Consider the following 15,087-nt stretch of genomic DNA (forward strand, 5'->3'; position numbering starts at 1 on the left):
CTACCGCCCCCTTCCCCCCCCACCCCCCCCCCAAACACAGTCTTGCAGCCTCGCCTCGCCACTGGCTGCTTCATTGCGCCACTTTACATGTTCCCGCTCGGCGCGTTTCCCATTGGGCGGTCCGCGGGCTTTATTTGCATACCGCCGACGGGCTGAGCCAATCGGCTGCGGGAGCGGGTCCCGGAGCTCGCTCTGGACCAAGAAGTCCAGGGCGTGGCGGGGCGCGCAGGCGCGGCAGGACCTTCCTTGTGCGGAGGCTTGTGTCTCGTCCAGCGGCGGCGGGGGCGGCGGCGGGTCTCTTTTGCGCTGCTTCCCTCCTTCTTTTCCTCCTCCGTCAGCTTCGAGGCTGGGCAGGGCTCGGCGCGGCCAGCGGGAAGGCGAGGCGACCGCCTCTTTCTCTGCCTTTTGCGGGGTTCATTGAGTTGCTTTTGCAAGCTTTGCACGGCCTTTGGGGGCTTTTGTGCAGGCAGCCTTCCTCCTCCTCCTCCTCCTCCTCTTCCTCCTCCGCAGCTCTAAGGCGTGCAAAAGCAGGGAGGGCTGTCTTGCTGCATCCCCCCCGCCTTGGAAACCCGCGACCGTGGCTTTTTAAACCCGCGAGGAAGGAAGCGAGGGAAGCCTCCCCATCCCACCCGAGGACTCCAGCCTTTGCGTGGGAGAGAGTTTGCTTTCCACCCCCCCGGGGAAAAGAAGGTCGCGATGTCTTACCAAGGGAAGAAAAACATTCCACGCATCACGGTGAGTGAGTGAAGGGAGCGGGCGGAGAAGCCGGAGTCCCGGGGAAGCCCATCGAGGGCGGTGCGGCAGGGGAGGGGAGGTGGGTCAAGCCCTTTGTGTGCACCATCTGCAGGCAGGGAAAGAAAGGGGGAAAACGGGAAAGGGGGAAGGAAAAAAGAAAAAAAAGAAAAGCAGCAGAGAGCAAGCTTGCAAAGGCTCTTCCAGCCCTCCGGAAAAAAAAAAAGAAGAAAAAGAAGAAGAAGAAGCGCGCCAAACCTGATTTTGGGGATGCACCGCCGGTGAAAATAAAAGTTTTTTTTAAAAAAATAAAAATAAAATAAATCCTGGTAGTGGGACTCGATCGGGATGGAAACAATGGTTGCCTCCAGGTTGCATGGTGGTGCAGCGGGGAAGCCTGCCTGCCTTCTTCCCTTGCTTTTCTCGCCTCCCTTCTTCTTCTTCTTCTTCTTCTTCTTCTTCTTCTTCTTCTTCTTCTTCTTCTTCTTCTTCTTCTTCTTCTTCTTCTCCTCCTCCTCCTCCTCCTCCTCCTCCTCCTCCTCCTCCTCCTCCTCCTTCTCCTTCTCCTCCTTCTCCTCCTTCTCCTCCTCCTCCTCCTTCTCCTTCTCCTTCTTCTGGACCCTTAAAGGTCCTTCTCTCCTTCGGCCACCGCATCTCCGCCAACGGCTGTTGCATTTCACAGTCCAGCCTGGAAGAAAGAGGCAAAGGAGGCTTGTCCTATGACCGCACCGTTAGCTTTCATATAAGCCTGGCCAGAGCTTCTCTTAAAAGGGGGGGGGGAAGAGAAAAAACCAACCCCCCTCTCATTCTGGATTTGATTCTTCTTGCAAAGACCATCACAGCTTTGTCCTTTTCGTTTTTTTGCAAACCCATCTTCTCTAAGAAGGCAATATTCGGTGTCTGTGTGTGTGTGTGGGGGGGGCTGGATCTCCTACAGCCAGGGTGGGGAATTGGGGGTTGTGGTGCATGCAAAGCGGGCTGCAACATCTAATGGGTATAATCTGCTCTAACGCAGCTCCATTCACTGCTCCCCCCCCTTAGGTTAGGGACTAGAAGATGGGGGGGGGAGTGGTGTGCAGGTTCCTCTCCTGTCCCCACCCACCTCCTCCTAGCTTTCTTTTTTTTTGTCCCCCTCCCTTTTTACTCATACAAAGGAGGCAATGCAATGCAAGCGAAGGATGAGAAGTCTGGACCCCCCACCCTTCCAGTCATGGCGCTTGGGCGAATGAAATGATGGGTGGGGGGAACTGGCTGCATCCTTGTCCTCCTTCCTTCCCCAGCAATGAAACACTCATGGGGAAGGTGCCTCTCTCCCCATCTGGCCGCCTTTCTTTCTCTCTCTCCCCATCCAGCCCTTTTAATGAGGCAAATAGGATGCTTTCCTCTCTGCAGGCAATCCGAAAGTGGGAGAGGAAATGGAACAGTTACATAAAAGTCGGATGATGGGAAGGGATGGGCTTGTCGAGAGAGCAGAGCGTGTGCCCTGTGCAGTTGGATGGGAGCTTGCATCAGAGATGCTGGCTGGGTGTTAACAGGAGGATTGATTTCTTTATCATTAGCACTAATCTGATGTTCCTTAAATAGGAAGAGGCTTCCTTTTTAATTTGGCAGCCAAGTATCTTGGGGGTCCTTCCTTTCAAAGCAGCTTTATGTCAAGCTTCAAAGATGAATCTTGATATGGAAGAGCTCCTCTTCTCTTCTCTTCTCTTCTCTTCTCTTCTCTTCTCTTCTCTTCTCTTCTCTTCTCTTCTCTGGCTGAAGTCACACAAGGGTTTTATGTGTTTTAGGAAACGGCTGTTTTAGAGATTGGTTTGTCCCTGCATTTATATGATCACGGAGTATTCAGATCTGAGGTTTCTAATCTACCTACCAAAGATAGGTCTGATGGTGGTACCAGGCTCCTGAGGATAACACAAGGCTTCGGAGATAATGCCCAATTTCCATTTTGTTAAGGCGACGAAAATCTGACAATGCAGGATTGATAGTAATACTCAAAAGGAAAAGGGGAAATCCTTCGATTGGTTTCCTATTAGCAGGGAAGCCTGTTTTAGCTCTGCAGGGTTAATGGTGTTACAACAATGGAAAAAGGGTTGAGCACGTGATTTTGCACAGAGGCTGTTTTCCCTGGAAGCAAATGCTTTTTATCCAACAATTAACAAACAAAGCCTGGATAGTAGCTGGAATTAATTTTGTTTACTCTGCAGCACCAGAATTTATCTGCAGCACTGATGTGCAACACAGAATGAAGCTTACTGGGTTGTTGTTAGCATGTCTTTATATATATTTTCTGAACTTCATATTTCCTAGACTTCTATTTGTCTGAGTCACACTTGGCCTTTCTCTCTTCCTCCCTTCCCAATCCAAAATTGTAGCCTTTCTGGTTAAGGACACTTGATTTAAGTGTGGCTAAAGTTGGAAGTTGTGAGCCTTGGGCTGAAGACAATATCTAATTGGTCTCCTTGAAACATGTCAAATTTCAGAAACCAAACACCCTTAAGAGATGAATCCGTTGGTATAGATTAGCAGACAATGTGTGTATGTGTCAGAATGCAGAAATATCTTACTGAAATACGTTTAGAGTTGTTGTTGGAGAACCTTGATGTCAAATATCATTGTTTTAATTTGAAAAGACGGGAGACAAACAGAATGGGCTTCAATTGAAGTTGTGTAGAGTTTTAAAGAGTGAAAGCTCTTCTAGATGGTTCTTCCAATAGATGCCTTTGGCTTAAATTTGCTGCATTGTCCAGAGTTCATTATTGAACAGTGATTAGTTTAGTGACAGTGTCCCAAAGGTGCTTTTTCCAACGGCAACTGGACTCTTTCAAGAAGCAAAAGACATTTTGCTTCTTATCGCAGCTCTGACTGGATGGTGGGGAAGAAGCTTCTTGGATCAGAAGTGAAATGTCTTCAAAGAAAAAACAGAAAGTCCAATTGCTTCTTGAAAAAGCACTTTTGGGATAAGCATGATGGATGACTGAGAATCTCCATAAACATTTAGTGACAGTGCATTGAATACTAGATTTACCTAATTACACAAAGCTGTAAACTATGCTTTACGAGCCATAATATCTGGGAACCCCACAACACACTAACTTAAAACTAAACTATTATATGTGAACCTGGTGTGTGAATATAAGTCACTCACTTTGGGTTAAAAGAGAATCTGCTTCAGGTTAAATCGCTTCAGGATGAAAGCCATGGAATTCAACTGCAGAACAATTGAGTAGACAATCATAATCTGCATAGTAAGAATATCAGAACTCAGATCTGAAGTATCACACTGTCACTGCAGAGCTCACTTTAATTTGGAGAAAAAGTTACTGTATGATTGAAAGCAGCTTGTAGTTTATACTAGTGGGCTCAGAAGAGAGTCGTGGGGCTAAATCTTCTGAATTTTGATCGCTGACTTCTTGGGTTCACCCATAGAACCTCAGAGATCTGCTTTCTATGCTACGTTTCCGATTGTTCATGCATTTCTGGAAATCAGGTTAAGGAAGTTGTCATCAAACACTCATACGATCCACATATGGTCTCACTGTCATACAATCCACAAATGATGTTACCAAGTCATCACTAGGAGACCTAACTGTTTATTTTGGAATGTAACTTGGTGATCCTCCTTCTGCAGGACCTCAAGAAGAATGAAAACTTCCCAATATAATTATACTATAAATATTTATGCAATTTTTTTTGCTCCAAAACAAGGTAGCCAACAGTTTAAAAAAAAACCTTAAAATGTCAAAAACCCAACCAATTAAAATCACAATCTTAAATCACAATCACAAAAAAATATTAATTGAACTGAAAAGGCCTGGCTAAAAATGATCTTCATCCTTTCTAAGCTGCATTCCATTACTTGGGAGCAGTACGAGAGAAGGCTCTCTCCCATGGGCCTGGTAAGCAGATCTTAGAAGAGGAGGACTTCTTTAATAGTATCTCCCCTTCCTGGAAAAGGAAACAAGGGGTCCTTCAGATATTTGGGACCTAGTGTAGCATTTCTAAGCAATTTCGAGTGCTGTGCTTTCTCTTTTTTCTGGAAATGTGGTTTGCAGTGGGAAGCTAGCATGCTTGGAGTGCCTGGATTGGCCATGTGGATTTCAATGTCCAGCTCATTGTGACACCATCCAAAAAATAGTTCAGCAAGAGTCACCCTTGGAAAGGAGAGAAGGCTAGACCAGGCAAGAGTGCCTAGATTCTGGCTGGGTCATTATGGATGGTGCTGAGGACCAGCTTGAGATTGCTGGGGGCGGGGGGGAGTAGTGTAGGAAGAACTGTCAAGTGACAATCCCGAGTCCCATGGAATCCAGAGCTAGCAACTTGTCAAGGTCATCTAGATAGAATGGGTGTGGACCTTAATTTATTTATGTCTCTCCTTGGGAGTTCTTGTCCCCAGTTTGAGAATTCTTCCTTGACATCTTCAAATGTCCCAACTTAACATTTCTGATCCATTTATTAACCTGCTCTAAATTGTGGACTAGAAGCTGCTAATCAGCCTAGGGATTGGATTTACTCAACAAATCACAACATGTTATTACCATAGAGATAATCTATATTTTGTCTGTACAAGAGAAAGGTCATCTAAAGGAACCCTCTTTTAGATTTGACATGGGTTCCACACAAGGCCATAAGAAAGCTCTTGCATTTCTTCAGGCTTGTTGTAGTCTAGTGTAGACCTTCCTCCTAATTACTCATAGGATGGGGAGCTATCAGGTCAGTTACCGGTGATTGAAATAAGTAAAATAATTTTTTTAAAAATACTATCCAGGCTTTACTTTACAATATGATTTCCAGCAATAGGAAGACTTTTAGATATGATTATTTACAGTAATCAACCCTTGCAGGGAAGTGAGGACAGGATATAATTTATCAAATATAAGAACAAGAATACTCTTCTTCTACAAGTCATCGGCACTGAATTCTCACAACAATCTTCTTTTGCTGATGCCCTTGCGTTTGCTTTCTGTTTTTGATCCAGATGTTGATGGAACTCTCTTCCACTAGGTGTCCAAGCCCTTAAACGTTATTAGCTATTGACAATACTTTTATGAACAAAATGTAAGTTATATATGATACATTGATTACAGTATCAGGGGACTTTTTTTTTTAAACCAATAATGCTAAAACGTTTGCATAGTTTTCATTTTTTCCTAAAATTACTTGAGGAGGAGGAATATATATATATATATATATTCTCCTGTCACGTCATAGTTTCTGAAGGTATTACATCTCTAATCATATTAATAAACATAAACAAGAAAAGCAGGAACGTATTTCCTAAAGTTTTTCAGCTAGAAGGTGGAAAGTCATTTGTCAGCTGCTCTTGTAAATCTTGAAGCTGGAGGGTTGGATTAGAGCAGGGGGTCTCCAACCTTGGCAACTTTAAGACTGGTGGACTTCAACTCCCAAAGCGTTGCTGGCTGAGGAACTCTGGGAGTTGAAGTCCACAAGTCTTGAAAGTTGCCAAGGTTGGAGACCTCTGGATTTGAGGACCTGTGATGTCCCTTCCACCATGTTTTAAAAACTGTAGTTAATGATGTAATTCAACTCATGTATGAATTCATTTTCTTAACAATAGTAACTTTTTCTGTGTCTCAGGCAAAGAAGGAAACCGAAAAGCGTTTTCTGACAGGATCTCTGAAGCGTCTTCTTTCAGGAGTTATGTATGTGGGTTTTTGTGTGTTAGAGAATATATAGCTGGCCAACTAAATAGATCTTTTCTTGGGATTCAAATGAGAGGCTGCAACATACAATAAAGAGCTCAGACAGCCTCTGGTTCCTTAATCACTATTGGTGAGACTGTGAGAGGTCAAAAGAACTTTTGTACATATCTTAACTAGGCGTGAGTGAATCTGTCTTGCTTAATTTAATCTAGTATCAGTATTAGACAGCCTTGTCAGGTTGTAATATATATTTGTAGGAAAATCTGAATTCGTATTAATGCATATTTTTGCATGTGCTGCTTTCCTCAAGCATACCATTTTTCTGCATGTTCTTTGGTGACATCAACTGCATCACAAGATTTGGAAAAATGCACATGGAGACATTTGTAGTCTGATTGAAGAAGGTATTTTGTTTTCTGACTCTAATCTTAGCTTACGTAAAGCTGGTCAGTGACTGGAAGTAAACAGCAGATGGAGATGAATCTCTCCTATGTTTTTTGCAAGGTGTGAGAAAGCAGAGATGAATTCAACCTGTTCTAAGACACAAAAGGTAGTAAGTAATTAGTAAGATAGTAAGGAATTAGCATGCAACAGTTGTATTTGTATATCCACAATCATTTTGTGGTAAACAAAGTTTTGTGCCAGAGCTGCTAGTAAGTAAGAATTTGATGTGCATTTTATGTGCATCAAACTCTCCTGAATCAGTTGCAGAGATGGACAACCATTTTCTACCATTTGCCATTTGCTCAGTAGATTTGTGTCAATGCAGAAAAGATGCCTTCAGGTGTTAACCAGCTTGCAACATGGATCCAGTTGGAAATCAATCACTAAGGGAAGGTCTTAAGGAAAGTTACCGTGGTCTTCCTTTAGAAAGGACTTTGATCTTCAGCTTTGGGTTTGGGACAGACGTATGCTCTGAAGATTAGCATCAGATTCTGCTTGCTTAGATCACCATTTGACTGAATAGGTTGACAGATCTTAAGAGATATCTTTAGGAGATACCTCTCCTTTGAAGTAGTAGCCATACTCCCAGTTCCTTTTTAAAATGCAGGTAGGGTTGAGGGAATTTATATTAATTTCCCTTCTTGCTCTTGGCTTTTTTATAGTTCAGTGTTTGTAGATTGCATTTTACATATTTGTAACATGCCTGTAGACAACGTTGTCCTGCAGAGCAGCCAAAAAAAATAAACAAAAAACCACAGACAAAGCTTTTATTGAATCCAGGATGAAAAGCACGACATCTAGCTGTTTGCTCGTCTTTGAAAGATTTAGTTCTTCCGTGCCCAATACAGGTGTGACAGTGCACTGATTGCATATTTTTGTACTTGAACATATTGAGTTGTCTTTGGCTAGAATTAACCCATAATATTTAACATTTACTTTCCAGTATCCAAATTATGAGGCAGATGTTACCTTTCTTGAGAATACCTGCAGCTTCCAGAGTTTCAACTGTATTATCCTCATGAAAATCATATGCTTTACACCAGTGGTCCCCAACCTTTGCAGCTTGGTGACAGGGTGGATTTGATTTAAATCGAGTTGATTTAAATCACAATTTAAATCATGATTTAAATCACTAGTAAAAAGGCTTGATTTAAATCAACTCGATTTAAATCATAATTTTTAAAGAGCAACTGTCATCTCTGCTACTCCTTTGACCCGCTGTTGACTCACCGATAGTCCCAGTGTTGCAGAATATACAGCCTCACGCTACATAACTAAGCTCCATTCCATGCTGAATAAACTAAATTATTTATGTATTTTAAATAGAAAATTATCTTACGATAGATTTTTACCCCAAAAGTTTTTTATTAAAATAAATTCGAGAAAAAAAAAAATCCGATTTAAATCAAAAAAATCCGATTTAAATAAAAAAATCTGTTTTTTTATTTTTTTTTAAAAAAAATCATTGATTTTTATCCACCCTGATTTACATCATTTGCATAATATCATTACACAAAAGTTGCAAATTGTTACGAATAATGTAATTTATAATATAGTCGGACATTTGCAATTTAATGGACTAACGGGAGCAAGAGATAGTTGGTCTATTAAATTAACGTTTTGCTTCTATTCTGTTACAGTTTAAAGAAGAAATAAACCTGTTAAAATCCTCTGGGTTTTGCTTTATCTTTTTTTAAGTAGGGTGTTTATCTTTAACATTCCAAGTAAGGAACAAAAGAACAGCTGGGCTTTCTCTTCTAGAACCAAACAAATTAGGGTGATGAGTTTATATAAGTGCAGATTTATATCTGAGGATTTTTTTAAAAAAAAAAAACATTCCCTTTCAAATGGAAGTAAAATAAATAAGGTTGGCTTTTGTTTTCCAAAAGGGGAATAATGTTTGGAATTACAAGGGTTCTTAAAAGTTGGATGGAGAGCTGTGCTACTTGCTGGAGTGATAAAGGGCACGAGAAGGGTGGGTGAGTGGGTTTTTCTTTGTGCTCCCATCTTTCATTGGACAACCCACAATCCTTTCTCCAGCTGTTTGGATCTCCCAGGAAGCCTGATCTGAAAAAGGAGAAAAGGTGCATTACAGGTAATGCATAACAGAAAACATACAAGCCCAACCCTGCTATAGCAAGCAGTCATATCTATCTATCTATCTATCTATCTATCTATCTATCTATCTATCTATCTATCTATCTACCTACCTACCTACCTACCTACCTACCTACCTACCTACCTATCTTAACTACCTATCAGTATCTGTCTATCCATCCAGCCATCCATCCTATCTACCAGTCTATCTATCTTATCTACCTGTCTTACCTACCTACCAGTATCTATCTATCTATCTATCTATCTATCTATCTATCTATCTATCTATCTATCTATCTATCTATCTATCTATCTATCTATCTATCTACCTACCTACCTACCTACCTACCTACCTACCTACATCTATATCTATCTATCTATCTATCTATCTATCTATCTATCTATCTATCTATCTATCTATCTATCTATCTATCTATCTATCTCTATCTTACCTACCAGTGTCTGTCTGTCTGTCTGTCTGTCTGTCCGTCCGTCCGTCCATCCATCCATCCATCCATCCATCCATCCTAACTACCGGTGTCTCTGTCTGTCTGTTTGTCTGTCTGTCTGTCTGTCTGTCTTTATCTCTCTCTCTCTCTCTCTCTCTCTCTCTCTCTCTCTCTCTCTCTCTCTCTCTCTCTTAGAGAATTTATAAGCCACTTAGTGTTGATAAGTGGCTTACAGACAATTAAAAACACAATGTTGAAAAAATAAAAATAATAAAAAACAATAATGATAAAATAAAACAATACCCCCCCCTCCGTGACGACAAACATTAAAATCAGCCATTTAATGGGCTCCATCCCCCTCTGGGTTCTCCAGGCCCATTGCCAAAACCAGGTCCTCAGGATCTTATGAAAGAGTGTCAGAATGGGGGCCAGTCTAATTTCTGGAGGGATAGAAGGAGGGAGCACACTAAGGCTCTAGAAAGAGGGAGCCACTATGGAGAAGGCCATTCTTCTGTGTCCCGCCAGATATACCTCCTTAGGGACGGGACCAGCAATACTGGCTTTGTCTTAATAACAAGTGTATTCAAAAATGACACCAATATTCTAGAGCAAGGGTCTCCAACCTTGGCAACTTTAAGACTTGTGGACGTCAACTCCTAGCAAAGCTGGTTGAGGAATTCTGGGAGTTGAAGTCCACATGTCTTAAAGTTGCCAAGGTTGGAGACCCCTGTTCTAAAACATCCTGAGAAGAACTTCCAAAACAAGTGTCTTTGCTAGGGAAGAAAACTTGTGGGAAGATGGGAAGGTAGGCTTTAGCCACTACCTAAAAAAAATTGCTCAAAGGCAACCAATTTATGGTCCCTTAAGAGCACTGATGCTGCTAAAGATGTGATTAGCCCATTTCTTGATAAATTGCCAAGCAGTAGAAAGCCTTGACAGCATAATATCCAGATGTCACCAATAGACATTAACCAACCTTCTTTCTTGGTTTTTAGTGTGCAGAAGGCGCAAACAAGACTGGCAACAAATCCCATCTTCATATAATGCGGCTTGCTAATTGCATTGACAGTGTCCCTGCAGAACATTGTCATCTGGAAGAAATGCAATTGTTTAGATTTGTTCCTTCTCCCCTGTCCAGTTTATCTAATGACTGTGAGCAGATTTGTTTTCTCTGGAACATGCAGTAGAGGGGCGAACCAATCAGTTTGATTCAAACCTTGCTAAAAATCCAGCTGGAAAAATCTGTTTGCCATGCCAACTTTCATGGAAACAAGTGTTTGGTCAGTTTCCTTGACAGCCCTTAACTTGAAAGAATCAAGTGATGATTTTAACCTCTGCGGGTGATTTCAGGAAAAAAACTGGCAGCAAAATTAGCATTCCATAGGATTTGCTTATTTATTTAGCATATAGCAAATACATCAGTGGTGGGTTGCTCCTGGTTCGCACCGGTTCGGGAGAACTGGTAGTGGTGGTGGGAGGCTCTGCCCACCCACCTGGAAGTCATTAAATACGCTCTGCGCGAGCGAACCAGTAGCAAAGGTAAAACCCACCACTGAAATACATGGACTTATAGTGGTTCAAATGTTAATGTCCAGTCCACCCAGCCATTCAAGGACAAAATGGTCTATGTTGAAAAAATCAGACATTGGGCCGGTGTAAACTCTTGATGGACATTCGTACACAATGTGGTGGATATTTTGTCGAGCACCACAGTCACACTGAGTAGAGACAAGACCCCACTTAAACAATGAGTCCTGGCAGACAACCATGTCGGGTATGAATCCTGTTCAAAGTTGACCAATGCTGGCGAGAAGATCAAAATGTGACACCTTTTGTGTAGGGCAAGAGTCGGCAATCTTAAACACTCGAAAGAGCCATTTGGACCTGTTTCCCACAGAAAAGAAAACACCGGGAGCCACAAAACCCTTCCCATACTTGACTATTTCCTGAGTGGCCACAAAACTAGCATATGTAGTTGAATTAAACATTCTGTTTTCTTCTGAAACTTTTCTTGGATTTATCCATGGTTGGCCAAAAAGCTCAATAAATTGCGTGCCGGTAGGTGTTGCACATTGGCGGTTGTGACACATATTTTGAGTGACAGGGAGCCACAGCAGAGGAACGAAAGAGCCACATGTGGTGCCAGAGCCGCGGGTTGCTGACTCCTGGTGTAGGGTCATCTACATAACTGCCTGTATCTGGCCGTTCGGCAGCCCATTTGGCTTTCCACTGTGTTTTGATTTCGTAGGAGAATGTTCATCTTCCTTTTTAAAACAGCACAGTTGCTTGGCCCTTGTGGGATTCTTGAAATATTTTTAACCAGTGGATGCAGTTTAATAAAATAGGTCAACCAATTAATGTAGCTTCTTTTTTCTTGAAAGCACACTTAAGGGGTAGATTGCTGAAAGGCATTTATTTGTGATTCTGAGCTATTTTGCTTCAAAATAGCTGACTTGATTTACAGTATATGGAATGCCCTCTGAATAATTCAGAGATACTCGCTGTCTTCATGTGGATCTGTAACAGAGAAGGGGGTCAACCTATTCTCCAAAGCACCTGAAACCAGGACAAGAAGTAATGGATGGAAACTAATCAAGGAGAGAAGCAACCTAGAATTAAGGAGAAATTTCCTGACAGGGAGAATGATTAATCAGTGGAATGACTTGCCTCCAGAAGTTGTGGGTGCTCCAACATGAGCTTTTTAGGAAGAGAGTGGACAACCATTTGTCTGAAAAGTTACAGGATTTTCTTCTTTGAGCAGGGTGTTGGACAAAGAGACTCCAGGGCCCTTCCAATGCTATTATTCTGTTATTCTGCAAAATCCAACCATTTTTCTAGTTGATGTATTGTTTGATGTCTTTGTGTTTCAGAGTGATCGCCTTTTGATCAAAGGAGGCAAAATAGTAAACGATGACCAGTCCTTCTACGCAGACATTTATATGGAAGATGGGTTGATAAAGTGAGTAGCTGATGATTTTGCTTCTGTTATGGAATTAAATAAAAAAATGTCTTATCGTAGAAACCTGCTGGGCTCCACGGAAGCGTTGAGATAAAACTTAACTGATGCTTAGAGAAAGAAAAAGTGGAAAAAGCGATTTTGGGTTGAGTTCTTGAGATCATTAAATTGAGTGCAGTCTGCCACAAAGAAAACATGCCTTGAGTTGTAGTCCAGATATATAAGTATAGATTTAAGGTTGACCACAGAGATTGAGAACTTGGCAAGAATGGGAAGACTTTGGTGCTTCCCATTCTTGCCAACACACAGTTTAGATCCTGGCACTTCTGCCTATTGGGTGGAAATCATCTCTTGTGAAGACATGAATTATAAAGAGCAATTGCAGCATTTCTTGCCTGGCTTCTGGGTTGTTACTGAACTGGTGCTGTAATTGGCTATAATTTAGGAGTGTAAAAAGTGCACTCCAGGGTCTGCATTGAAAGGCAGTTCAAGGCATTTGCTGCAACTCTCATGAGAACATGACAGACTTTCTGGCAGTTTCAAAAGGCAACTGGACTTTCCTGGTTTTTTCCCCTCGAAAATGTACATTCTCCAGTGTGCTGAGCAGAGAATCCAAAGAATGAGTTAAGTCCTTTTAAACTTTGCAGCCCCATCTCTCTTGGCTGTGTCCCAGTTTTGACTCAGTCTGAGCCTAAGAGAGATGCGTTTTAGGAAGAGTCCTCAGAGCAAAAAGGCAGAGTTAAATTCTTTGGCTTCTCAGCAATCAGGAGAGCAGCACAATTTGTGGGTGAGGATTACAGCTGCTTAAGTAATTAGCTGTTTTTCGGCAAACAGAGCAATTTTTGAGCAAGCAATTCTGCCGCTGCGGCAATCAGCTGCTTACCGGATAACAAGCCACCCCAACAATTCAGCTGGCTTCCTGTTTGATCGGTACAGCCGCTGCAACGACTCAGCTGTACATTTTTTTAAAAAAATCTTGAACATGTGCTTCTCTCTGTGCTTATAATACTGATACCAGACTGCCTCTTATCTCAGACAAATAGGGGAGAACCTCATTGTGCCAGGAGGGGTAAAAACCATTGAGGCTCATGGACGAATGGTGATCCCTGGAGGAATTGATGTCCACTGCCGTTTCCAAATGCCTGACCAAGGAATGACCTCCGCTGATGACTTCTTCCAAGGAACAAGAGCAGCCCTGGCTGGAGGCACCACTATGATCAGTAAGATCTAATTTATCTAATTTAAATGTAATAGCCAGTTTGGTCTCGTGATTAAGGTACCAAGGCTAAAAACTGGGAGACCATGAGTTTTAGTCCCATGAAAGCTGGCTGGGTGATTTTGGCCAGTCACCAGGAGACTGAGAATTCTAGTCCCGCCTTAGGCAGGAAAGCCAGCTGGTCGATTTAGGACTGTCACTCACTCTCACATTCCAACCCATCTTACAGGGTGGTTGTGGGAAAGAGGAGGGAGGTATGTTAAATATGTTTGCTGCCTTGAGTTATTTGTAAAATAATAAAGGCTGGAATTGAGCAAATCCTTGAATTGGAATTAAGATTATATCTGAAATGGCACAACAGGTGGACCCAGATTGTTGGGGGCAATATGCTAACTCTGTAAACCGCTTAGAGAGGGCTGTAAAGCACTGTGAAGCGGTATATACGTCTTAAATGCTATAGCTGTTTATATCTAAAAGGTGAAAAAGCAGAATTGCATCCATTTTCAGACCATATTAAGCTCTGTTTTGGGGCTAGAAATTAATACTTTTCTTTTGAAAGCTACTAATTTTTATGGGCTTATTATAAGACTCAGGTTTACCAGAAGTTGTACATAAGCATCAAAGCATCTATTATTTTATTTTTTAAAAAAGTAAAATGCTCTTGAAATCTGACAAGATCATCTCTACATTTTGAGTTTTGCACATAAACAATGATATTTGAAAGAAGATTGTGCCCAAGTTCTTCTGAGATTTCATAGAGCAGGCTGCTAGGCAAAGCTAATACAGCATCATCAGGATTTTGGAAAGAGAGAATGGTCATTTGATTCTCCTTTTTCCCTGACATTAAATTTTTTGGTCTCTTGCACTCTGCTAGCAAGATACAATTAAGCAAATCGGGCCATCTCTATATTTTTGTTTCTATAGTTACTCCTGCGCTCCCTGCATTTCTTTTCCAGCGAATGTAATTTTATCTACTGCTTCAATATTGAGATTCTACTGAAGCTGTTCCCTCAATGAAAACATTAATGCACCCGGGATTGTAATTGCAATTTGGCAACTAGCCCTAGAGGAATTAGATGCTTATGTGTTTGTATTATGTCCAGATTTGTAAAATATATATTTATATCCATTACAGCTGACTGGGTTGCTAGGATGTATTATGTCTAGATTGCTGGCTACTGGTGTGTGGGCTGGAATGTCTTGTTGGTGGGAGGATGGAATAAACAAAGATTAGAGTTGTCCAGTCAAGCACTTAAGACTCTGCATTTTATTTGAAGGGATCTGAAATGGTTGCAGAGTTTTATAGGCCATGCTGAGTTCTAAAGATCTTAGCAAATTGGTTGCTAGCAAGTCCACTGCTGGATTGGGAGGAGCCCCAGTATAGAGTGGAGAAGATGTCAAAATGTGAATCTTTGCCTGGGAGAAATTGGGCGTCATTGTAGTTTGCATTGATTCAAAAAATGCAACATGGGGTTTGAGTTTCAAAGCACATGACTTTGAAAAATATTCTGCTGCTCATCATGGAGAGATTGG

The 15,087-nt window shown here is 41.8% G+C and overlaps 1 protein-coding gene across 1 annotated transcript in view; it reads left to right on the forward strand.

Moving 5' to 3' along the window:
- Positions 1-15,087, forward strand: part of DPYSL2 (dihydropyrimidinase like 2) — a 91,643-nt gene that overhangs the window by 28,987 nt on the left and 47,569 nt on the right. The window contains exons 2-3 of the mRNA XM_070952573.1: positions 12,253-12,341; positions 13,374-13,558. Coding sequence (XP_070808674.1) covers positions 12,253-12,341; positions 13,374-13,558 — 274 coding nt within the window. The remainder of the gene's footprint in view (positions 1-12,252; positions 12,342-13,373; positions 13,559-15,087) is intronic.

Source organism: Pituophis catenifer, unplaced genomic scaffold (assembly GCF_029215685.1).
Source record: "Pituophis catenifer annectens isolate HBS135680 unplaced genomic scaffold, rPitCat1.0.hap2 SCAF_12, whole genome shotgun sequence".
NCBI classification, from domain to species: Eukaryota; Metazoa; Chordata; class Lepidosauria; order Squamata; family Colubridae; genus Pituophis; species Pituophis catenifer.